Source organism: Corvus kubaryi, unplaced genomic scaffold, assembly GCF_017639235.1.
Source record: "Corvus kubaryi isolate FWS band 111438036 unplaced genomic scaffold, C.kubaryi_AGA036_p1.0 37397, whole genome shotgun sequence".
Lineage (NCBI taxonomy): Eukaryota > Metazoa > Chordata > Aves > Passeriformes > Corvidae > Corvus > Corvus kubaryi.
In genome coordinates, this window is record NW_024581136.1 from 1,230,426 (window position 1) to 1,257,032 (window position 26,607).

The window sequence follows — 26,607 nt, forward strand, 5'->3', positions numbered from 1 at the left end:
TTATCTGGGGTTTATGAACAGTAGAAGATAAAGAACACATGGCCAGTCCTGACACACTTCCAATGAGCTTGGCAGTCTCCAGGCCTATGGAATTCCAATGGCTGAGGGTTCTCTACACATAGATAATGCAATTACAGAAACTGCACTATTAATGAAAACATCCATCAAAAAGATAAACCAGATATAGCTTTGAGCCTGTACAGGGTGAATAATTTTACTAGTCCAGAGCAGTATCTATCACAAGTAAAAAGCATTATTTTAATAACTATTTAAACTGGCTGGATTTCAAAATGCTTACAAAAACAGACAATTCCATAAATGTATTAGTAACTACATCAGTGCAGTAGTACATTTAAAGGCCAAAAATGATTGTATGATTTTCCAGTAAACATTTAGCATGGAGACAGCACAGAAGAGCCAAGTTCAATTAGAGGAGCAGCATGTCCTCTCACCTGCTACTTCTGGAAGAAGCCTCATCTTTACCCCTTGAGTAACAGCCCCACACTGGAGGCCAGGCAGATTACTTAACCTTTAGCCTTCTTTCAACCACAGATTAATTGTACACACATGCATAACAAATGTAAGATTTTACTGCTTTGTAAATGACAGCATTAACTCCCTGAATGAAATCTGACCTATGGCAACATGGCACAGCATCACCCTGGGACAACTGAGCCAAAGCAGCTCATGGTCCAGCCCCATTACTCAGTGTGCTGCCATCACACGCAGCAGTGATGTAAAGGAGAGAGGCCAACCACACCTGCAAGGGCCAATCTGCCTGGGATAACAACAGGGCTCCAACAATCACCCAACAGCCCAAAGGGAGCTGCTGTGACCAGGTTAACCCAAGGTCAGAGGGTAGCAAAGAACAATTTGATTACACAAGTAAATATTTACCTGCACGACAATAAATGTGTGCCACACACCAAGAGAACTGCTAGTATGAAAAAAACGCTGGTATCAGCCAAAGAGGAGGAAGAGATGTGAATAAAGACTAACTAATGGACTGGATCAAGGGTAGGTCCCACTTACAGGAAAGAAGGTTTCCTTCCCCTTCCCTTTAGCTCCCCTTTCTGAGAGAGCACAAGTAATGGAGAACTAACAGCATATATGATGAACACATTTTCAGTTACAAAGCACTTGACATCTCATTTCCCTTCCAAAATACTGACAGACAGCAAACCAGGACCTCTGTGCTAAGCACAGCACTGCAGCCAGCAAGCACCAGAGCTGTGGCACATGAGGCAGATGGGAGCAATGAGCCACAGCCCAGCTCCCACAGCCGCTCTGGGTCACAGCTCCTAAACAAGCACCACGTGCTTAAAGGGCATTTCAAATGACCTGGAGAACTACCTGGTTAATTTTTCTCCACTCATCACAGAGCTCAAAAAGCAGATTAACATGTAACTAGGATACACCTGAATTTCAGATTTTTGGTTATAAAACAAATTTTCCAGTATGACAGGACAAAATGTTTCATAATTGAACAAGACATTACTATTGTTTTACATCTTTTACTTTGAAGAATATCTTCCATTTTCATTATAAAGAATGGACAGGAACACACACTGTCCAAGATTTAAAAATCTTTATTACCTCCTTTGATTTTTTGCTTCCTCTCACAGAACATTAAAAGTTTTAAATTTCAGCTTAAGCACTGAAAAAAAAAAAAAAAAGGCATTCTGTTCAAAGGTAGTTAATTACACTTATAGCTTCCAGGGAAAGCTTGTCTAATTTTCTTATAAATCTGTATTTCCAACTGTGCTACAAAATTGTTAAAGAGCATTCACCATGTAGTAGCAAACTCAGCACTGTAAGAAACAAGAGTGTAAGAAAAGTAGGTAGTCCCTTAACCCCAATGGGTACCTTTACCACAAACAGTAACCAACACTGAGTAGGTAGCATGCTGCCCAAGCACTGAGATATGTGACAGGCTACATAAGCACACCCCTGGATCAAACAGCAACAATGACAAAATTAGACACACCATATTTTATACAAGTCTAATCACTAATAAAATCAAGTAATGAAAACAAGAACAACTTTTGCATCCTTCTCTCCTTTTAGTACCAGGCAGCAATTTTTGTGCTTTATGTACAGTGAGTTTTTCTATTTCTGTTGCACTGCTAGCCACAGAACTCACCCTGCCACCAGCACAGAATTCTTCTCCAAAGTACGCTGAAAAGTTACACCACAGAAAGGATCATCATAATAAAAGGGATAATGAAAGAGTAAAAGATTCCTAAATACTGAGATATGGGCATGAAGAAATGTTTGTTCTTTTCTAAGACCCTTACTGCTCAGACCCCTGCTGTCTTTTAACTCCAAATTCACTCCAGTCATTTCTACAGACTGGACAGGAAGAAGGCATGAATTCAGGGTGTCCAATCAGAGCCCTCAAAGATCTGATGGACTGGTCCATAAGATATTGAAGACCTTTCTCTATCAAACCAGCAAACCACCTGGGCTAAACAGTCACAACCGGAGTCACCTTCCTGAAGTCTTGGCCTGCCATGGAAACAAACAATTCCGGATGAATCTCTGCATGGAGCTGTGGACACTGGTGTTATGAATGTTCAGATTCATCAGCTGGTCGCCTTTGTGAACAGCAAGGATGACAGTGAACAGCACTACCATACCCAGGCTCATTCCCCTGAATGTCAGGATTTAGCCCTCCTCACACTTAAACTAGTGAATGTGGGCTGCCTTTGTACTTCTGCAAACACAATGTGTTACTTTCTGTATGATACAGGAAAAACCACTCCACAGGCTTAGCATATTATTTCTTGTCAGAGCAGCAGACTCACATAAATGAGGTCTTTCAAAAAGATGGAGGTGTGGGACTAAAGGCCAGCAAGAAGAAATGGTACATAACCTTCAGCTACAGCATCAAGAACACAGGCATGTGCTACAGGACACAGCTACACACAATGCGATGATCTGGTCTGTTCCCATTGGGGTCTAAGCAAAAAGAGATGACACAAAAGAGCACAGATTTTAAGATCAAGCCACATTTCCAGGAACTAATAATGAGGCCAAGATAAAGGAGGCAGTGCCAAGTCTCATCAGAGACTCTACAGAATGCACCTAGCCCTCCTCTCCTGACAGAAGTCTCTTTTAGAGAAAGAAGAAAAGCAGCAGCAAATGAAAATCCTTCCAACCTTCACACAAGCCTGCATAAAAGACCGTAACATTTTTCTCTCCAGTAGGAGAGAAAAAGCATCAGAGGAAAGTACTGTGGTACTCTGCAAGACACCTGGAACATACCACATGGTGGCAATGGGGTAGAAGATGCTAATTATTAAAGAAAATCAGAACTAAGATGGCAATTTCATTAAGACCCTTAGAAGTAGTAGTGCCAAATCTAGGTGAAACAGTGTAGAGGAGCTGCCCCCACTCTGCTTAAAAATATATGTGAACATGAAAAGATTGTGACTAACTCCCATATGGGATCCTGTGGATGCCAAGAATAATAGATAAATATTAGTTAAATAAATAGTTAAATATTAGTTAAATAAATAATAGTTAAATAATGCCGGGAGAGGCTCCAAGGAGGGTGTTAACCTAAACCTCTGCCACACAACTCACTAGGTGGGATGCAGCTGCACACAGTCTGAACTTTGAGGTCAGTTCCTGTAAAGCTATAAAATCAAGAGTGCCAGTTGAGAAGTCAATGACTGTGGACAGGTACAGATCCTGAAGTAGCAAGACATCCATCTAAAGGAAACTGCACTAGCACAGGAACTTTTCACATCTTACTGTGGGCTGAGGAAGACGCAAGAAAGCCAAAATATATTCTCTGCTGACATCCATGAAGACACAAAGTTCTCCAGCTTCAGTAAGAGACACTCTGCTCTGTAAAGACTTGCATGGACAAGTAGAGACAGAACTACTTGTGCAGTAGTGAAGGCACTGTGGTGGTCACAAGCACCAGAACACTGTACAACTGCCTATTAAAAGAATGCAATGTCCTACAGTTCCAAATCAAATTATTTTAAATATCATTATCAGCTGCCAGTGGCATAAGCCAACCAACCAACAAGACACGCAGCTGTTCAAAGGTACGTAACTTACCCTTTATCAAGGTACAAACCCCCAAAATAATTCCTAATTGATCCAGTTTCAACAGCTGTAAATTCCCCTTCCCCCCACTTTCAAATACAGTTTATCGACTGGAACATCACAACTGTACCTTTTCTGCCTTTTTGTCAGAGATGTCTTGTTTTTCTAGCACTGCCATGCTCTCCTTCAGGTTTTTCACTATGTCTGCAGGAGACTTGTGGGACTTGCCAAAGGGGAATGGCATGATTGCAAACCACAAGGTATTCCTTCTATGGCTCCTGCTTCACCTGGAAAAGAAGAAAGAAAGTACATCAAAAATAGACACTTGAGCTCTGTACAACACCACAAACAAAGATCAAGATAGAGCAGGAAAGGTATTCATACATGGAATAATGATCCTTGACAGCTGAACTAGAGCTTGCCATGACAAACTTAAATTCTTGTATTTTTAATTCTTTTAAAACACAAGATACAGAATCTAAGAACTCACATTAAGATCATCATCTTGTGCTTCAGGAGCAAATTAAAGAGTACATTAACTACATCCAAAGCCACATACTGCACACTTGCCCCGTATGGGCAAGACTTACAAGGATCAATTATTCCAATTAATACTGTCAAGCAAAATGCTGTCTTACATGAGGTGTTTGACACACAGGTCCTCATGTCTCAGGGGCTCTGCAAAGACTGTCCAGGTATGTGCTTTTACCCAGATTCATTCCATAATGAATTTGCAAATGCAAAGCAGACCCCAAAGTCTGCGCCTTCATGCACTACGAACATGAAGCAGGCGAGGCTACAGACAGCAGCCTATTCCTGTCAAAACACCTGGCATGTCCTGGCATTTTTGCATCAGTAGTAATACTGAAATACAGTCTCACCCTCACACATTTTATGGGAAATAAAATTTGTCACCCAGCAGGGATATACACAGCACTTGAAAGCATTAAAACCAACACCTGATGTGTATCTTTCTTAAAAAGATAAAACATGTCTTACAGGAGAAATTTCCCTTCCCTAAATCTGTCTCCTGAATCCAAATACATTTATTCTTCTGTATATTTACATGTATCTACTTTTACACACGCACAGATATATACTCTCTTCTGTGTACAAAATACAAAAGTACTACTGGAATGAGTGAGTGTACTGAAGCTTTTGTTACTAAATACATACACTGACATTTAAACAATAATAAAACCTTCTTACAAGTGAATTCCATAAAGCATACTTCTACAGCTCTAATCTAAACAGAAAAGAACAGGAAATCCTCCATTAAAAATGCTGACAGTGCTACTGCTGCTAGACACAAAAGACAGCTGAAGCTGGCAGAGCAGAGCAGAGCCTGCACTGTCACTCCAAAGAAGGGGTATTACCCTGAAAGTTGAATTTCTATCTCCCTGCAATGCCTGCCTAGTTAGTAACAAGTCAACTATAACCAGTACGTTAAAGTTTCTTATTTGACACGATGCACTTTGCTCCTTGATTAAAATACCAGCTCATCCACCAGGAACTCCAAAACGTTACTCCTGATCTTATTCAACAGAGTTTTAATCAGGGATTAAAAATCCCAATGTAATGCTATTTTTGAGTTATTTTTATTTTTAAAACAAATAAGCTTGGCTGGCCCAAGTGCAACAATTTAGAGGGTAAGAACAGAAGAACTTGGATTTTTAGCCAAGTAAATTTCCATAAATAGAAATTTCAGGTAATCAGTTACAGAAATCATACGTTCTCTGTTTCATGCCTGCAACTGACTTAACCCATCTGATAAAAAGCATAAGGTAGGTAGTTTTTAATTAGATTCCTTTCAGATAAGAGTATCACCAGGAAGGTTGAAACAAGACCTTCCACTAGCCATTTCCAATCTTTAACAGATCACAAGGACTTTCTGTGGCATTTATTTTGTAGTATGTGTCATTACAGTAATTGCTCATTCACAATCTGCACAAAGAAGGGGCTGTAACACTGAAATTACAAATGCAGGAGATAAAAAGAGATCAAAAAGTGTTCACAGGTCATTCCTTAGACAGGAGAATTTTATGCCTCCAACTTTATCACATCTAATGGAACAGAAACCTACAATTAAGAAAAGCACCAGTACTTACTGTTATTTAATGAAAATACAATGGCATTTAAAACAATATTTAAGGAAAATTATGGTATTTTCACACAGGATTTTTTTTCCTAGACAGTGTGAAAATAAGCACAATTTCCCCACAACATACATGACATACCTCGAGCATCACAGCAACATTTTAAATGTTCTCTGTATCTCTCCCTTTGATTACTACTTCTGCCAAATTAGGATGAGCCCTGAAAACGAATCTGAATTCTTTCATGTTTGCATATCATCACTGATAATAATAGTATTTAACAACTACTCTGCCTATTCATTCTGGAAGACTGTTATACCCATATAACAGAGAAGGACTGGCTCAAGAAATTGCCAGTCTTAATTCCTTGGATTATCCATTCAAACAGAAGCAAATCCACTAGGAATCAAAACAGGTAAGAGAACAAAAACGTATGGAACCACAAAATTTGGTATGACAGCAATATACAAAGAAAATAAATCAAACCAAAGAAAACAGCTCTGCACACTCATTTTCTGGATCAGAACTATGCTACTGCTAAAGTCTGAAAGACTACATGGACAACACACAACCTATGGAAGCACAGGATAATGATAAACACTGTCCTCATGTGTGCCCAATATCTAGGTTTGCAAAACTTGATTTGCCTCTAAACAGCGCTCAATTTTTTTTTTAAATTAACAATAGTCTATAGCTTTGATTTATTCATGAGACCTTCCAGGTAAATCAGATCCACATACACGCATACTCAAGTCATACACAAGCTTCACTCTATGTACTAGCACATCTAGTAGAAAATAATCAATTAGTAACAGCTCACTACCATACATTTATATTAAACATTTTCTCCCAATCCAGGTAAATTCCTGCATGAATCTCTCATAAGCAATTTAGAAAAATCAGGAATGATTGTCAGCACCACTAAGAAGGAAATCTACGTCCTTGATTACTGAAGGTGACATTTTGCTTCAAGGTACTTCTTTTATTATATAAAATGGAATAAATACACTATTTATGCCATTACAGTTTTTTACTGGAAGGAATGCAGTGGCACTGCTGGGAACATCATCTGGGGCCTCAAGACTGAAGATCCCACAAACCCTGAAGCAAAATTCTGTTACTAAAAAACCTGTGTCACATCCTGCCAAAAAAAAAAAAAAAAAAAAAAAAAGGCAGGAGCAGTTCTTTGCCTCTCAAAGCTGTACTTCATGCAGGAGAACATAGGCTGTTCCTTTTTCAGCCCAGCAAAACTACCCCCAGCAGCCCTCTGTGCACAATAGACAATGACAACATCTGTGTGGGATCGGAAAGAGCTGCCACCAGTCACATCTGCAACACAAGAAAAAAAGGGAACAACATCAAATGACATTTTCTGCAAGTAAGAATAGGCCTTACGTCATGTCAAATGATAACTGATTCACAATACTAGCACCTGGTTGCCTTGCAAATTCAGGATAAAACATTGATTGTGGCTAAACAAAGGATCATAGGATTCCTGAAGAGTTAAATTGCAACAAGCACATGGACAGCTCTGTGCTCTGCTGGGCTGCTTTGCTTTATCTTCCCTTCCCAGAGACCTCACCTTCATCCATTTGTTAAGAGACCATGAACAATATTATACAAACCTCAGGCTTTCTCAGGCATGCATTTTATTTCACCAATATTCCAGCATGCCAAAGGTAACAAAATTTAAGGCCCTCAAAGCACTGGGGTCACAGCCACAATTAGAAATCTGAAGTAATGTTATCAATCCCAATGGACCATCCAACAGCAGTATGGCACACAGCCAAACACCCAGAGATTTAAGTTCCACTGACACACCAGGCACACTGGGACATTTGGGCTTTTGTGATAACCAGAGATAGTAGCCCTACTGTTTCAGATAGTATATAACTTCCAGCTCTGTCAATGCACCATGCATCCATGCTGTTTGCCTTATCTATAAGGCTTTGTATTTTTTTATTTGCTGGATTGACCACACAATCAATAATGTCCAATTGAAATCTAATGCATTCCATATGTAAGATTTTAAAGTGTTTGCTGAGTTAAAAAAACACAGCATTTCCCTGTGAGGACAACCCTCCTGCAGAAAAAAAAAAAGCCACAGGAACAAATACAGAAGCATGATAAACAAATTCCTTTCCTTTAATTAATTTACATTCTCTAAAGAATAGATACACTAGCCCAGACTATGGTCTCTCATGTAGCTGAGCTTTTTTTATTTGAAGGGTCAGAAAATATGCTACCTCTATAACAGAAGTGTGTGCCACTGTTTAAAACCTGATTACTTAATAGTAGAAGTGTTTTTTTCTGTTGTAGGAAGTATGTGTTTGTTAGTGTGAGATGTATGCATTGCTATTTTCAGAACAATATTGGTACAAGAAATAATACAATTACACTCCTGACTGTACTAACACATGTAGAGTTACTCCACAGACTAATGAATTACTGGCACCAGTCTCACCAGCACAGACTTTTAAAGGGAAGAAGGGAAAGAGATTTAAATGAATTGAAAGGCATACTAGCAGCATAAGCAAGGACACAAAGGTAAACTCAAACCTTTCTACTTTAGACATACCATGAATTTACCACAACATGAAGTTTAAACTTTTTTTCTCTTCTCTATATATTTATGTATAATCCATAAATAAAGCATCATTTAAGTATTCACACATATTCCTGCTCCAGAAAGCAAACCACCATCTATCCCCATGCAAAATGCTACTTAACTAATGTACAAAACCGCTACATTCCCAATTTTGTGAAACAAACAGGTGCAGTGAACTCAATCCTTATTCTATTATGGCCCTCACCATTTAATTGTACTATATTAAGTCCTCAGATGCATCTTGCTGCCTTGTTTACACACCAAGAGTTTAAGATGACTGCTTTTGCAAGCTCCTAATGAGGAAAAGAGAAGGAAAAAACCCTTCAGCTATTTCCTGGCTGCAACTGCACATGTTAAAAAAATCCAAGCCTAGTGAGAAAGCCCATGTAACATCTATTTAATGTGCACATAAGACAGAAACTGCTACAGATCAAACAAAACCAACATAATTTTAGTAAGGCCAAATAATTACCAGTAAGGTTCTCCACAGCAGAAGAGTCAACCCTGGAGCTGGCCACTGCTGATGGGGAGGTCCCATTCCCCCTCTGCTCCCAGCACCACACTCCTTCCCCTTGTTTTATGCCAGGGGCCAGCTGACCCATCCATGAGCTGAGCCACTCATGAAGCTACCAGAAAACTGACACGTAAAAGGAAAATAAACAATGAATAGTGTAGGGAATGTAGAAAAAACACCCCTTTGAGCACCAAGTAGTTGTCAATCAGCTCCCTCATCTCCCAGTCTTGCCATAAGAGCACCTCATGGTAAGGCTGGAGCCAAATCAACAGCAAGACTGGAGAGGCAAGGTCGCTTTTCCATTAGTTATTTTGAGGAGCCTAATATCTGTCTGAGTGCCCAGTATGCTGACTGAACCAACCAAAATGGCAGAAGACAAAGCCAACAAACACGAGAGACAATAAATAAAAATAAAATTTCGGAAAGGTTTTTAAGACAAACCAGTACAAAATACCCTGAGCTGTGAGCTAGACCAAGCCCACGGAAGGGAGGAGGAGAGGGCTGAGGCAGTCAGGAGGGAAGGGCACACCCGCTTCGCCTCCTCCTCCAGGTAGAGGGAAGCTGCCAACCCCTATCCTGAAACCATATCATGTGTCGATTACCTTCCACAGTGCTAATAACACACAGGAGAATGCCTTAAGCAAATACACTTAAATAAACTAATGAGTCTACAAAGGCAAAATACCTAGTTTCACAATAAACAGTCGGGGCTGCACTGTATGTGGATTTTTAATTGACAATTTATCAGTCTATTACTGACAAAATATGCTGCATCTTGCTAAAAAGGGGCATGTTATTATTAAAAAAATACAACGCAGTGAGTTCATGTTTGTCTTGATAGACCTGATTTCCCTCAGAACCCACTCTTTTGCTGTATGCTTCTTGGATTAACAGGGATCATTAAACCAGTATAGAAAACAATAACATAAATCAGTTTTCTTCAGGTGTAATTGCTAGAAGCAGCTGTTAGCTCAGCTAGAATTCACCACTGTGAAGTCTGGTTAGAGCGATAAAACCAGAAACACATCGAGAAATTATGCATTTTTAAAAGCACTGTCTCACTCTCAGACATGCCCAGCATCCCAAAGGAAGACTGACAGCCATGCCTTTGATCCACAAACCATTTTTATGCAAGCTACCATGCTCCTTGGGAAAAAAAAAATAAATTTGAGTACTTCAAAGCCAGAAGTAGGCACCTTATTAGCTATTCAACCCTCTTGTACAAGATTACGAAATTTCACCACTTATCAGAGTATTTAGGCAGACCTAAGTTCCTGCCTGTACTTTTTCTAAGTGCGGTTTGTGAGCAGAGCAGCCCTGCCCCAGACACGTGCAACAGCAGCAGCATGGCAGGACAGCAGCCACTGTGCCGCTGTGAAGCATCTGGAATACTGCTGCCAGCTCATCACTGCTAATTTCTGGCTACAGCACAGCTTCCTGAAAGGCCTTACCACTTCTAATTGCACAAGTGTAGTTGACCGAGGGCAGCATCCATCATTTCCTTCAGTGTATTATTTAAATTGAGTACGCACATTCCTCATTAAAACATTCTTGCACATTTTTCATATGCTGTGTTCTACTACATCTTTCAATATCCTCATTCTGGATATATGGTTTCCCACTAGATTAAAAAAATTTCCAGAGCTTCAGTATTGTACCAAAGCAATTCTTTACTTTTCTTTTTGATATGTTAAACAAATTGAAACACGACAGCCTCTCATCCAAAATATGTGTTTAAGTAGCACAGTTTATTAATACAAGCTCACCTGCAAAACTTTCCTATCACAAAGGAAATGAGATGAATAAAGAGCCGGAGTCACACCTCAATGTGTTTCAGGGCCCCAGCATGAACTCTTCAGTATAACCATGGCTTTCCATGGCAAAGCATGCCATTACCAGAATGGCTGTGGTTGTAAATGGTAATTACTGGCACTACCAACTGGCAAAATTCAAGAGTATAGTCCAGGTCTAAGGCATTTTTGCTATCCTCTAAATACTTCCATACACCTTTTCAGTATGTCTTTCAACGTAACTTTAAAATGCAAATAGAAGAATTACACCAAGCGTCTCTCAGGTAAGAAGTAAAACTACTGACAAACTGAATAGCTAAAGCAATCAATGATCTGTTTGGATGTGTTGTGATAATTTTGTGAGGAACATAATTCATACATACAAGTTTTCTTGAAGGACAGGCATGTTCACCTCATACTTGGCATGTCCCACCCACCACTGAACACTAGTATCTTTCTTAAAATTCACTATTAACTTGTTCTATCAAGTCTGCAGAACACAAAAGCTTTAATGTGACTCAAAAGCAGTTTCACAACTCTGCATCACAGAATTATTTGTGGTGTGACCCACTTAAAGATTAAAATGGAAAAAAATTCCTCTCTTTAAAAATGGCAACTTAATTCAGGGAAAAATGAAAATCATGAAGAAAAAAATTCCCTCCTGTAACACAGAAGAACCGTGAACAAAAAAAATTAATTCAATAGATTCAGGGGAAAAAAAGGGTAAAACTGGAAAACAAATTTCTACATAGAAATGAAATTAATAATGTGACATAGCTTCTTACTTTCTGAAAATTTCAAAGCAATAAAAATGCCTGGCAGTTCAGAGCCCTGCTTGTTTCTTTAGCACCAAATGCCAGCTGATTCCTTTCATTAATCAGGCTTCTCTCCTGCCATTCAATTAATTTACTGATCCTTCTGCCTCTTCAAGAGCCTACTTCTCCAGCAGACACCTGCACCAGGCTGGACAAAGACAAGGGCAGCTACTGCCATTAGGCTCCACTAGCTCACTGCAGCCTCCTAAAACTACATTATACTTTTTGACTTGTACATTATTATATTCATTGCAGTTTAACACACAGCTACAGAAACATCAAGTAGAAGCTGCTTTTAAATAGTATTGCTGATTTTAAGGGGCTTCAGAGATCCAGCATAAGCAGAAAAGCTTGTTAATACTAATGCTTAGAATCTGAAATCCCAGCCTGTCTCCATGTTGAAGGAAATCTTATGACTCAGCTTCTTTCCCTGGTGTACTGTTTAGAGTTACCCCACCCATCCATTTCCCCACAAACCTTACTGCTATACTGCAATATAGTATACAGACAGGCATGTAAATGCCTCACCCATTCCTTGGTAAGCATATTTAAAAATTAATTAAAATAATAATAATCCTACATTTCACCACAAAAAGCAACTACTATCTCTAGCACACTGTGCACAAAAACCAAAGAACTTACCTGAAGCTTCAAGAAAAGTTGTCAGACAATATGCCCACTTCTGCCCAGGTAGAAGCCGAAATAATATTCTCATAACCTGGTATTAGTCAATCCCCTGTTGGCTCAGTTGCCCATAGTGCATCATCACAAACCCCAGAATACTTGTTACATGACAAAAAATGCTGCAATTCTGTACGTGCCATTCTACCCACCCCTGGAAGCAAAAATGCAAAGCAAGAGTCTCCTTTGTAACTATTTCTAGTTCTTTGTATATATTAATCCCATTCCCTTCCAGAGGTTCTCCCTGTACCAGATTTCTGATATACATGTAAGGGTCAATTTTGAGAGTGAAGTAGTGACAAAAGTGGAGGCAGAAGGACACATTTCTGATTTATTTCACATCATGAAGTATAGCCTAGAGTTCACACATTCCAATAGCTCAAATCAGCTGTCTGAGTGTGAGAAACCACCCAGGTGACGGACAGGAAACCCTACCAGCACCAGAACATCAGCATTTAGCCTGAACCAGAAAGCTGGTGCAATGAGCAGGGGGAAAACAGATCATTTCAAATGCAAGCTGGTTATGTAAGGAAGGAGGATGAGAATCCCAAGTACCAGCACAAGGGAAGTGCATGTGCGCTTTCAGGGCATTTTGTTTTGAACAGAAGTTGAGAACAATAAAACTGCAAGAATACTCGGGTCTGGGACTGCTCCAGCCACAATCCTCTAAGGCACAATTTTCTTTAGAGAATATTCTCTCAAACAAAAACCTACACTCACAGTAAAGCCATTCTCTAGTAGCACAAATAATGAAGCTAGGAAAAAAAATCAAAATTAATAAAGTATTTAGCCAAATACAATTTCAGTAAGAAGTGTGCCACTTTTAAAACTAACTTTAAAGAAATTCAACAATATTTTTCCCATGGTTTCTTTACTTTCTTTGGAGACCATATTCTGTGGCCTGCTAGAAATTGCTAATGCTCAACCTAAGTTTATCAAAGTTCAACACAACATAGCTCTTCATCTAATTTACCTTAAGATCAACAGATCTTTAACAAACATAACCTACAAAAGAGTAAGATCACTTAAAGAATAACAATATTAAAGCATTAAGATTATGAGCAGTAAAACAGTGACCTTGACATTGCTCAGGAACATCCTAAAAACATTGACTTAGGAACTGGGAAGAAAGGAGTATCCCTCTTCCCATAGTGATTACTACTGGCCCCTGCCATAGGCAGCATGGAATTAACTCCATCCATCTCTGCTTTGACACACTCTACATGTGAAGGTTTCCCTTCCAAAATAATCCATTTGGGAGTTCACAATTAAAGACTCTTTATGTTAGACTACTGTGGAGTTCGCCTCAGTTCCCTAGGCTTTACAAATCAGCTGGGATGACACGCAATCAAGCACAGCTCAACTACTCGGGGTTCACTTTTGTGCATCAGCATGGTAGAACTACGGCTGAAACTGAAACACAACAGGCACAGCAAGCTGTGCTGCAAAGAGCTGGTCACGCTCCTGGTCACACTCCACAGAGGTGACTGAGACCACAGCTGACTCCTCAATTCTGCTACTGTTACCTCTACTGCGAGATCTCAGTAGTGTGATACAAAGATTAAAATGCAAATCATTGAGAGATCAATTCTCATTAATCCAAGCTGACTCTCGCTACATGAAACCAGCACAATTTGGTGCATGATCCAATGATGCCTTTTCCTGGTCTTAAAATCAAGAATGAAACACAGTTAGAAGGGAAAAAGGGGTTTTACCTTGGTATTTATTTCAAGGATCTTTAGGTGCACCACATCCAGGTGGAATATCCGAAATGCACACCGCAATGCACACACACGATAGATTGGGTATCCCATTATCTACAAAAGGGAGTTCCTGACAAATAACTTATGGGAGTTACGTACTGAGTCTCAGAGAAAGCAGGAGAGGGCAATCAATAAACGACTGAGAATCATGACACCACCATTACTGGGTTTCTTTTCCCTCTAGTTCATTACATCCTCATTCAGTAAAGGAAAATAGTTGTTCACAGCTTTTTCCCTTAAATTATCTCTTACCTACTACACTAGGAGCTGAAGTACAGGCAGTATCTGAGCTGATCCACAGGTCATTATCCATCTGACAAATTTGCTTTCTGTCACACTATTTTTTTTTTTTTTTTGCCATGGTCCCTAGCACTTAAAACACAGTTTTGCTGACAATACAAAGGGTTTACTGACACAGCTCTGCTGGCAAATCCTACCAGTGCAGATACAGCTTAGATTAGTAAAAACCACAACCTCTGACCATGATAACTGCAACTGTGCTAGGGCTTTACTGGTTAAGTACTTTTATAAAGAGTGCTCTTTCCTTCACACTGCCAGCCAGCATCAGTACACCATCAATCAAGTGTCCAATTTTCCCAAGTTAGCTGTGTGGAGGTGCCTTTTAGTACAGAACTCTCACACAGCTCATCCTCAGACAAAATTCCCTGCTTCCTCTGAAGTATGCTGTACCAAGGACAATGTGGCAAATGGGAACACATCACTAAGAACAGCAAAATCAGAGGGTAGCCAGAAGAAATTTTTCCCCTAACTACTCAAGACCAAGAATTAATTTTGGGCATCACCTGAAAGACAGAACAACTCAATGCATTACAGGCCACAGCACATCAGTGATATTCAGACACACATCTATCTCACTGCTATCAAGACACCAGAGTGTTTGCAAGAAATAAACTCATGAGAAGCAGCTGGCTGAAATGCAGCCTGATATCCAGGGTTCGGGAAAGAGACAACACTTTGATAATGTATTATACCCCACAAGAAGTGGTGCTCCTCAGGGGTCACAACTGGGCTGGCACTGTTCGGATGTGTGTCAGCAACATGGACAGTGGGACTGAGCACACCCTCAGCAAGGGTTGCTGATCACATCAAGCTGTGTGGTGCAGCCAGCACGCTGGAGGGAAGGGATGCCACCCACAGGGTCTGGACAAGCTTGAGACATGGGCTCATGCAAACCTTATGAAGCTCAACAAGGCCAACTGCAAGATCCTGCATGTCGGACAGGGCAATCCCGAGCACAAACACAGTCTGGGCAGAGAATGGATTGAGAGCATCCCTGCCCAGAAGGACTTCGGGGTGGTGATTGATGAGAAGCTCAACATGACATGGCAACGTGCACTGTAGCCCAGAAAGCCATCCACGTCCTGGGCTGCATCACAAGCAACGTGGCCATCAGGGTAAGGGAGGGGATTCTGTCCCTCTACTCCATGCTGGTGAGACCCCACCTGCAGTGCTGCACCCAGCTCTGAGGCCCCCAGCTTATACGGAACATGGACCTGCTGAAGCGAGTCCAGAGGAGGCCATAAAGATGATCAGAGGACTGGAGCAACTCTGCAGTGGAGACAGGCTGAGAGCCACAGTTGTTCAGACTGGAGAAGAGAAGGCTCTGGGGAGACCTTAAAGTACCTTCCAGTCCCCAAAGGGGCTACAAGAGAGCTGCAGAAGGGCTTTTGAAAAGGGGGGATGGCTTCAAACTGAAAGTAGTCAGGGTTGGATTAGGTATTAGGAATTAATTCTTCCCTGTGAGGGTGCTGAGGCCCTGGCACAGGTTGCCCAGGGAAGCTGTGGATGCCCCATCCCTGGAAGTGTCCAAGGCCGGGCTAGATGGGGCTCTGAGCAATCTGGTCTGGTGAAAGCTGTCCCTGCCCAAGGCAGGGGAGCTGGAGCTGGACAGTCTTTACGGTCCTTTCCCAATCCAAACCATTCAATGATTCTATGATAAAACTATGTCCCTTTTCAACTAAACAACAAACCATTACTGAATTGGTGATCAGATTTTGTGCCAAGATAACAAACAAGCAAGCAGAAAAACTAGACCTTAAAGGATAATTCACTCCATTCTCCCAAGAGCCAGCCATTGCAATACAGAAATTTCACATAAATAATTTCAACATCACAATATACCTTAAGTGGTGGTAGAAAAGTGTACTTTGCACAGTTCCCCTAAAGCACCTCTCTTTCTTCTGCCGGTTTAAATGTTTGGTCTAAATCTTCAAAGTCAACTAATGGATTCAACTCCTGATACATAAACCACACCACATCTCAACTGCCAAGATAGGTGTGTTCCTTTGGGGCAAGGCAGATCACAGAGCACAGAAAGATACCTTTAAGAGCAGAGATGATGCCTCCCAGGATTAAGAGAACTATGCAAGTCACAAACCTTTAGGAGAGATGAAGTGAGAGTCATAACATTTAACACGATGCCATTGTATTTTCCTTTTGTAGATTTTGAGGTAGAGGGAGAAGAGTTTCAGCTAACCCATGAACTCCATGTTATGAAATGCTCGGCAGCACAGGAATCAAAAAGGGGCAATGATCTAGACTGCTCCCAAAATGTGCTCAAGCTCTTGCCATGGCAACCTAATTAAGAGTCGTCTGATGACTCACAAGACACCAGTCCAAAGATTGATGTTACAGAAGGATACTTCAGCATACACACTCTGAAAATCCAGCTGTTCCTGAAAAACCCAGGTCAAAATCCTTACCCCTCCTGACACCACCTGAGAGTTTCAGTTACTCAACGTTATTGCATATTAATGAAAACAGAAGATAAACAATGTGTCAGACGTCTGTGATGATCTATCAGCTATGCTGATACACACTACTTTTCATCTGTCTTTCTCTTTTTGGGGACACTTGAGTTCTCTTTCCAAGTAGACCATATTACGCTAAGCAAACTTCTCTGCTGCCATCACAGTAACAAATACAAGAAAGTAACCACCTTGGAACACAGGCTGAAAGTCTTCATAAAAAGTTTAACATTTAAATTTATTCCAGCCAAAACTCACAAGATAGTATACCTTAAGGTTCCTGCTTGCTTTTGACCAAAAGTTTCAAAAAGCATGTTTGCGTTTAAAGAAAAAGGAGGCTGGAGGGAATACCACAGCAGAAGGACACCCTTCCAAAAGAAAGATTTCCCAACTGATTTGACTTCAAAGCAACTCGCCGTAGCTGCCGTAGATAGGACTCTCCAAGGCAGAAGAGCCCTGAGGCTTCACAAATATAACTGAAACCAGCACTGTTGATATGCCCTATACAGGAGTCAGCACCTCTCCTGAAACACACAGACAGGCCCTCAAATGAAAAACTGGCTGAGAGCTACCTGTCTACAGACAGCAAGTGAAAAACAAGGTTTGGAACAAGAAGTGACTAATGTGACTAATATTAGATCAACTAACATGGTGGGAAGCACCTCTGAGGGACAGTTCCCTTAATTAATCTGCTAAGAAGAGCTGGACTGAAAAGGGAACTATCAAATTGGTTCACAATACTAAAATAAAGAGCTTCCAATTTTCCTCTAATGCAATTACTGTGCAATGCTACCAAGAGAAACTTGAACACTACAAAAGAAGTTTCCATCTCTACAAGTTTACCCAAGGAATGATCACACATCATGTCTGAAATGACTGAAAAAAATATTCTGAAGGACAGTAATTCTTCTAAAGGTCTGACACCAAGCTCAGGTAGAAATACTTGCATTTTAGCTGATACCTACACTCTTAACATTGTGCATTTTTACTTATTTCAGCTATGTCAGTATCCTGTCAGTATCCTTAGGGCTATGTGGATGAACAAAACAAACACCCCACAACCCTCAAAATTATAAATTGGTGCAACAGATTCACATAATTTTATTAAATTAGGGATTATAAAAATTACTTAAATAGGAGTTTACAACAGTACAATGTCATCAGTTTCTGTATCACTAAGAGGCTTCAATCAAACAAGAGCTCTATAAACAATCAGTCAAGAAATCAAAATTCACATCCTCAATAAACTCCAGTTATTAAAAAACTTAGTAATTGTTTTTTTAAAAAAAACCTCTTTTCTACGCTGAAAGATTTCTTCTAATTACAAGGGTGAGTCAAAAGAAACCATAACTCTCCCAAAAAAGTCTATATTGCAGTTCCATTTTTAACACTAAAACTAATCAATGTATTAAGAAAATGCTAAATTTAAGAAGAAAGTAAGGTTATGCTTTTAAGAGTCTGGTTTAAAACTACAGGCTAAAGGTTTGACTGCAGTCAAAATGGACTCTTATGAACTCTAAGATAACAAAAGAATCACAGAATGGTTTGGCTTGGAAAGGACTAGACTAGGTTGCTCAGAGCCTCATCCAACCTGGCCCTGAGCACTACCAGGGACGGGGCACCCACAGCTGAACATCCCCAGCTCTCTCAGCCTGTCTCCACTGCAGAGGTGCTCCACCCTCTGAGCATCCTCTGGCCTCCTCTGGACTCTCCAGGAGGTCCACATCCTTCTTATACTGGGGGCCTCAGAGCCGGATGCAGCGCTACAGGTGAGGTCTCATGAGAGCAGAGGGGCAGAATCCCCTCCCTCGCCCTGCTGCCCTCACTGCTTGTGATGCAGCCCATAAACTGTAATGCAACCTCTACATTCCCTGAAAATTACAAAAATAAAAAGGCAGGCAGTGACAATTTTGGAATCTGACCAACCATCCATTAGAAACAGAGGTAAATAAGGGGATTTCACAGAATTCAGATGTCTTGAAATCTGTAAAAATAATTCTTCACTACTAAGCCAAACAAGATTTAAATAAACAATGTGAGAGACACTGTAATTTATGGATTTTCAAACTATCCCTTTTAGCTCCTAAAATATGCATTTTAATTTTCCCTTCACAGTCATTTTGAAATTAGTTTAGCTTGGCTATCTAATTTAGGGACTTGCTCAAGATCTGGATTTTCTGAGGTTTTGTATAAATCTCAGAGGCATCAATCCACAACACTGAAAGTTAGAGTACCATAATGAATACAAGTGACAAGCTGTAGAAACTTCTGCTGTACTTACTAACATTTCTCAATGCCTGTTAGTAATTCTGAAAGTTAAAAATAGCCTATTTAGAGAGAAAAGCTTCTGTATTTCTGGCCAACAATCATTCTCCTTGTTCACTAAAGAGCTCAAGAACAGCTACTTCTGAAACACAGATTTGACATTTCTTCCTAGATTTGATACTGTTAAGTCCCCAACCTGCATAAACATGAGGAGTGACTGCCAGTGCTAAAGGGAGAGCAGAACTACTCTTCAGACTCCACTCCAACAACTCTGAGACCTTACCCAATACAGTTCCTAAGGGAAGCAAAGAGTCTTGCATGGTCAGCCTCATAGCAAGACACGAATCCATCTTTGTTGGATCTAAACTATAAATCCAGGCCCATATGGCTGTTAACATTTTTTTATTTTTACACATCTACACACACATATAAGTTCCCAAACAAGAAGGAAAACTCACTAAACAGAGTTTATTTCTCTTTCAGAGAGAAAAAAAAATGTATATAATGGCAGGAAGTAATAACTACGATCACAAATTAAGAAGTTGGGGAGTTGCAGGCTGTTTGGTTTTTCCAGGTTAAAAGAATGAAGAAAATAGACATGCAATTCTCTCACAGAACTTAAAACTTAAATACACTCATAAGTCTGTCAGCATGCACAAATGCCCTGAAGTTTTTGTGACTTTTTGGGAAAATATTCCATAACCCTGTAATGAAGAGGCTCTTTTGGATCTAATGATGTTAAACCCATCACCACAACTCATGAGTTAAGGGTAACACCAGTCAGACAGCACAGCTATGCCAGGACTCTGCCCAAAATGCTCTGTGAATGGATGCAGTTCCTAAGTGAAAAACTGTTTACTCCTGCTCCACCCTATTACAGAGTTAGCAGAGTTTGGATATTGCTCAATGTCAATTACAGACATAAAACGGAACTATGTTAGTCAATTCTGATGAGTCAATCTACTGCTTTTCTTAGAGATTACGAATCTAAATAATCACCTCCAGAACAGCACTTGTTTAGCCAACACAGACTATTTTCAAGAAGCTGTCTTTGCTGTCAATCATTACCTCTATAATTCATGGAAAAAGACTATTTGCCCTGGTGAGTAGAGCTTGTGTTTGCTTTCGATCATATTTTAAGAAAAGTTGAACTTCTCAAGTTCATATTTGAACCCTCAAACCCAACAGCCAACACTTGATTTAAGGTTTTCCAAATATCTCAATTATTTGAGTTTTCCCCAGTTGTATTTTTTTAAGAGAAGCCTTCATTCATTTCACTGACAAACTATACTAGACTACAAAAAAGGAAAAATTCCATAGGAACTTTTCCTTTTTTAAAAGCTGGAAAGCAGGCAACAAGGCAGAGGGCAGCAAAACCAGGTCCCTCAGACAAGACTCCCAAGTACTGCCTCAGGCAGCAGAATCCTATCCCAAATCTTCCTTTCTCATTAGGCAACACATAACCCAGGTGCCTAACGTGGTCACTGCTGAGTGTTCATCCTCTTCTGGAAGCCCAAAATGAGATTTCAAGACTAACAACCAATATCACAGCAGCAGTTCAGGTGCCTGATGGACAAACACCACTGTGAATGCCCTAAAACAGCACAGCTGGTCTCCAACTGCCCTTTCGGAAAATCACAAACCTCTAGAGCAGGTGCCTTGGAGTATCTAAAATAAAACTAGATATCTATGCTTAGGCAACTGAATTTCACATCACAAATGAGTGTCACTGGAAAAAAAGTTTAGAAAGTGCGTGTTTCTCAAGTGCTCCACCAGACAACACACACAACAATCACACACTCACAGGAGGAAATTCTCTGTGCTTAAGCATCATTCCCTGAAAAAAGGGGGGAGAAGCACCATGCTGCTGAAGAACACTGTGAAATGTACTGTCATTAGTATCTCTGAACCAAAGAAAAACCCCCAAGGACCTGGATCCTCCTGTCTTCTGAGAACTGAGTTTTACTCAGTAAAGCAAAAGACCAAATACACTGCAACTAAACAAGTACATTCAAAGGATGTATGTGCACTGAGCTCAACAAACCTGGAACCAATCACATATACTTTTTGTACCAAATCAGTATAAGTGAAGCAAGGTTTGGGATATTTGCTAATTTCTGAGAGATTAACTTTGCTTTCTCAACATTTGTCTAATATAGCACCAAGCACATACAAAGTCTTTATCAAGAATCGTGCCTCAAGTGACCTCCTCCAAGATATCTCTTTAAATTCTCCTGAGAAGTTTCTCTATCACTACCCAACACCAGTCAGAAGAAACTTAGGACTTGAATAGCAGGTGTGACGGGTTAGAAGAACCATACATTCATAAACTGTGTGGGAGAGACTGCTCAGGCATCACTGTGTTACACTCAGTGCATGTCTGCATCACTAAGGTCTCTTTTACAATAAAACCCCCCTCATTTTCTTTGCTAAATTTTTCCACCTCTGTGAACAGACTTTGCTTTTGCTTATTATTTGTCTATACATGATATTCAATAAAGTCATAATGTTATGTGGTGGTAATTTTATAAATGATTGCAATACATCAAAGAAAAAAAAAAATCTTCTGACATCTATGAAAAGGAGTATCATCTGCCAGAGCAGTAACTTCACATGTTACAGTCAAAAGTAAAATATAATGACACAAATAACTTTTGCCTCATTTCTACAAGTGTAGCAAAACCTCCTGAAACTGCTTACCCGGGGGAAGAGCTCAGAGCTTCCACTGCAGCAGGATGCTCTGAATGTGTGTGATCAGCACACACATCTACCACTCCATACAAGGTATCACTCATAACTCAGTGTCTACAGACTTTTTCCCAAAGCAAGCTCCTCGGCAGATGAGCTGAGAAGCTGCTGTGGCTCTGAATGAATATTTGGAAAAATATATCCATCCATGAGAAGTTTCCCAGGTGCACTCTTGGCCAGGAAAGTAAAGAGAAAATGACAGAGAAAATTGCACAGTTGAAGCAACACTGGCTGCAAGAGCTGGCTGGGGTGTCAGAGGGACCTTCTACAACTCTCTGTGCAAGTGCCTTTCCTCCCAAATCTATGCACTGCCATGCTTTACTCAAAAGTCAGTAAATAAACAAAGAAAACTCTTCAGAAAGGTATTTCTTCAGATGTCAAGCTCTTTGTCTGGGCAGCTCTAGCAGCCAGAAAAAGATCACGCATTCCACGTTTCTGGAAATGCTTCCCCATTTTTTTCATTCTATGTTTTAACACAGATAAACTTCACAGGAGATAAGGCATTTCACACATGAGTGACTGAACATAAGTACTGTTCTCACAGTCGCACACATTCAACTCCCTGAAAAGCTGACAAATTAATTCTATTTAATTTATAGCCAAGTTCTATCTTAGCTATTTTTAAGTTTCATGTTTCAAATCTTGCAGGGTTTCCAGTTAAATTTATAGTTACATTCTCTTAGTAAGAAAAAACAATTTGTTATCAATACTGACTAAAAAAAAATACACAACAGGGCAAGGATCAAAAGCAGCAGAACAATTTTTCACTGATGCAGCCATTTCCCACACTTGGCAGTATACCTGAATGTTTTAAAACATTCAATGTTTTTAACATTTAAGTAGTAACTCATAAATATCTTCATCTAAAGATGTTTGTGAACCTAGAAAAACATCTTAAACTAATACTACAGTTCTCTACTAATTATAACTCACCAATTTTTGAACTGTCTTGCTATATTTAACCTTTTGGTGATGAATTCTCTGAGTGTTTGAAGGGTAGGGAAGGATTACAGAGGAAACGGATCTTTAGAAAGGATCTTGGAATTTAACCACAAGTAGCAGAATTTCAATAAACAGAAAGATTAGCTACAACATTCAGTAATACCCCCAGAATTTTATGCCCTTGTGGATAGGCTTAATATTTGCTTTTTTTTTAGCAAATTTGAAATCAACAGTCAGGAACTTTTTTAGGATCTTTTGATTATATCAAACATAGCTAGAATACTCAGACCACGGGAGTTAGAAAGCAAACTGCAGTTGTTTATTTAAACCTAAGCAATTTACTTCCTAAATTAACACTGTTTGAAAAAAAGAGGCCATGAAGACTGTTGAGGAATGACCACAGTTATTCCTGTAAACACACAGAATTTTGGCTGCTTCTAGTTTGGTTCAATCCTGAATTCAAGCCTTTATAAGGAGTATTTAAATAGGGGCAAATGAATGTGTTATTTTATCACAAGGTGCAATAAGGAAAGCACATAAATCTGCTCAGGCTAAAGAAAGACCAAACTCACATGACACCAGTGTAAGCCTTAGGTACTCCTGATCGTGCATTTAACAGCCCAGCTCAAGTCCTTTAAAATAATTCAAGACAGCCTCATCTTCTAATTTAACCTTTGTGTTTGCACTTGGGGGGTGGGGAGGGATCTCAGCATAAAGTTTCACCTTCTCACTGCAGACATTCAGCTTCCTTTTGGCTCACACCTCTGCACCTCGTGGTGCCAGAAGCATGGTATTGAGAGAAAACATGGGCAAAGAGAGAACTAAACACACAAAATTTCAACTGTACAATGCAGAAATTATAGTATTTGAAAAATATTCAACTCACATTTTTGCTTTGCACATTATTTACATAAATAGCTGCAGGCTGTTGTGGAACTATTAATTTTGAAGGAACAGATGAGTCAAATCTTATTTTTGATAGGTAACTGCAAGATGCCTCCAATTAGACAAAGATAATCATACTTTAATAGCTGTTCTTGTAATTAAACCATATTACACAGCGTCACAAGTACAGAAAAGCAGGGCCAGAAGCCCCCTGCTTCAAAGCAGCACCAGCTATTAGAGTACCTTTCTGAAACTCTACCAAAAAAAACCCATCATTTTAGCAAGCGTCTAGAGCATGTACAGAGATTATCAGCTTTCAGAAATATTTTACACAAAAAATTAGGCTGCAAGCAATTCATGTAAAAAATCCACAAAAACTCAACAAAGAAATAATTCAGAAGGAAAGACACTGGCCAGTAATCCTCATATTCACCAAAATGCCATAAAAAAACCTTAGCAAGTGTAGCACGTACAGGGTAACAGTCAAGTCTCATTCAACTACCAGCCATTAATTAATAAGAGCTACATTAGCTTCCACGATAGAATGCAAAATAGATACCATTCCCTCCTGAATACACCAATCAAGGAATTCCAAGAGGTGCAGTTTTAATATTATCACACCCCACTGGGAATATACATTTGTCTGGGCTTGATAATACCCAAAGAGCATAATTATCTCTCAAAGACATACTGTCACAAAGTATTACTCAACTGCTGCTTTTATTTAGTCTCCTTTATTTGTAAATACATATATTTTTAAAAGTATTAATCCTGTTTTGTAATTCCCCACCTACAACCATGCGTTCAATGCACACAGAACACATCAAAATTTCAGAACTCTGTGTCAACATAAAGAAGAGAATGTAATTAAACTTAAGAGAAAAAAAATCAATGCTGTCAGTGTTCAGAAAAATTCAGCAACATGCTAGTCCATATGTACAAACTCACATTCCAAGACTTTATGCTGCTTGGTCCCAACACCACCAGACATGATCCCCTCCTGTCCCAAGGTACTTCTGTGTGATCAATGAAAGCCCCAACAACAGGTATATTACACTACAAATGAGATCCACATTAAATACAAATAAATTTAAGCCATGTGCATCCTAGCTGGCTGACCCAATAGTTTCCCACACTACAGGAAAACCATGAAGCTAACTGTGAAATACAATATTCTTACAACATCAAGTCCATGGCAGACAGAAACCTACCAAGACACCATCATGCCACTTATAGATCACATTAGCTGCCAATTTCTACAGGACAACTGAAAAGAACAAAAAATCAAGTTACTCCTGAGCCCAGAACAGGTACCGTGCTTATTCTACTTCACAAAATATTTCTTGGCCTTTTTTCTATCCCTGCAGTTAAAGGCATGTGCCACATCAACGGGTGTTAGGTCATAGCTATTAATTAAAGGTACACAGTGTTTCAAATAGTAAAAATCTATTATTTAAAAGCTTTGATACCAAGGTGCAAGCTCAAGATGTTAAATTTCCTCTGACTACATGAGCTGCAGGTGTTAAAAAGGAAGACACACTTCCTGATGAACCACACTGCTAAGAGTCTTGAATTAACCGTTTCTGACAGGTGAGTTTAAAAAAAACCCACGTGCAGGCAAAACTTTACAACATTTTGATGTTAACTAAATTTCATTTCTGACCTACACTGAAACTGTTCTTCCACGCATTGTTATTTGCCTCACTGAAACTGAAGAGCCTAGGTCATGTAATTTAATCTTTGACTCATCATGCAAATTAAATCACACCATTCCCACAAGACAGCATATAGGTTTTAAATAAATTCTCGGCACCTACATGATCCCTCACCAAAAATTAAAATTTAAAAAATTTTAAAAACACCAAACCGGATACATCCTAGTTTCAATACCAGCAGCATTCCACGGATTTGCAGGCAAAAAAACAATGGCAAAACTTTTCTTATTCTATAGAACAGAGAGATCACGCTCTGTTAGCTGTCTGTAGGGCAGTCTGCAAAGAAAATAGGCTCTCAGCAGCCCTCACGCACAGCTACTGCTGCGGAGGCCTATCGGGGCTACCACCAGGAACAACAATTGTAGGAAGAGGCCTCAGACCCGGACCCCGAGAGGCCGCGTAAGGCAGTGCCGGCTCCACACCGCCGGCCACTTCGTGCAGCCAAGGCCGTAACAAAGAGCGGTGGTCGCCGGGAGCGCCCCCGGCCCTGCCCCGCTCTGCCGGGACAGGCGCTGCCCCTCCGCCCTCCTCGGGAGCGGCCCGGACGCTGCGGTTCGCTCCGGGGCGAGCCGTGCGCGGCTTTACGTTGATCGTTCCCCGGGGTCGGCGTCTGAGGAGCTCGGGGACCGGGGCGCTGCCGCACGGGAAGCGCAGCCCTGGCCGTGCCCTTCCCCTCGGGCTGCCCGGCCGTGCCACACGGCACCCCCGGAGCAGCGGCTGCGATCCCCGGACCTGCCCTCTGCCCAGGCCGGCAGGACTCGGCCGGTCCCTGCCAGCGCCGAGCGGGGAAACGGGCCCGGAGCGCGACGGGCACCGGCCGGGCCGCGCTACCCGCGGCCCGCAGGGCACGGCCCGGCCCCGCGTCGGACAATGCCCACGGCTCTCGCCCCCCACGACCCCGGCCTCCCCAGTACCTGTGCGTCCGGCGGGCCCCGCCCGCCCGGTGGCGGCTCTC

The 26,607-nt window shown here is 40.6% G+C and overlaps 1 protein-coding gene across 2 annotated transcripts in view; it reads right to left on the bottom strand.

Moving 5' to 3' along the window:
- The window catches only part of CAB39 (calcium binding protein 39), a 42,629-nt gene extending 16,022 nt beyond the window's left edge, over window positions 1–26,607 (bottom strand). The window contains exons 1-2 of one of the 2 annotated variants that reach the window (XM_042042200.1): window positions 26,567–26,607; window positions 4,193–4,349 (exon numbers count right to left, since the gene is read on the bottom strand). In XM_042042200.1, coding sequence (XP_041898134.1) covers window positions 4,193–4,306 — 114 coding nt within the window. In that variant the 5' untranslated portion in view covers window positions 4,307–4,349; window positions 26,567–26,607. Of the gene's footprint in view, window positions 1–4,192; window positions 4,350–9,238; window positions 9,318–26,566 lie in introns of those variants that run through there. The other variant, XM_042042199.1, reaches the window with a different exon arrangement.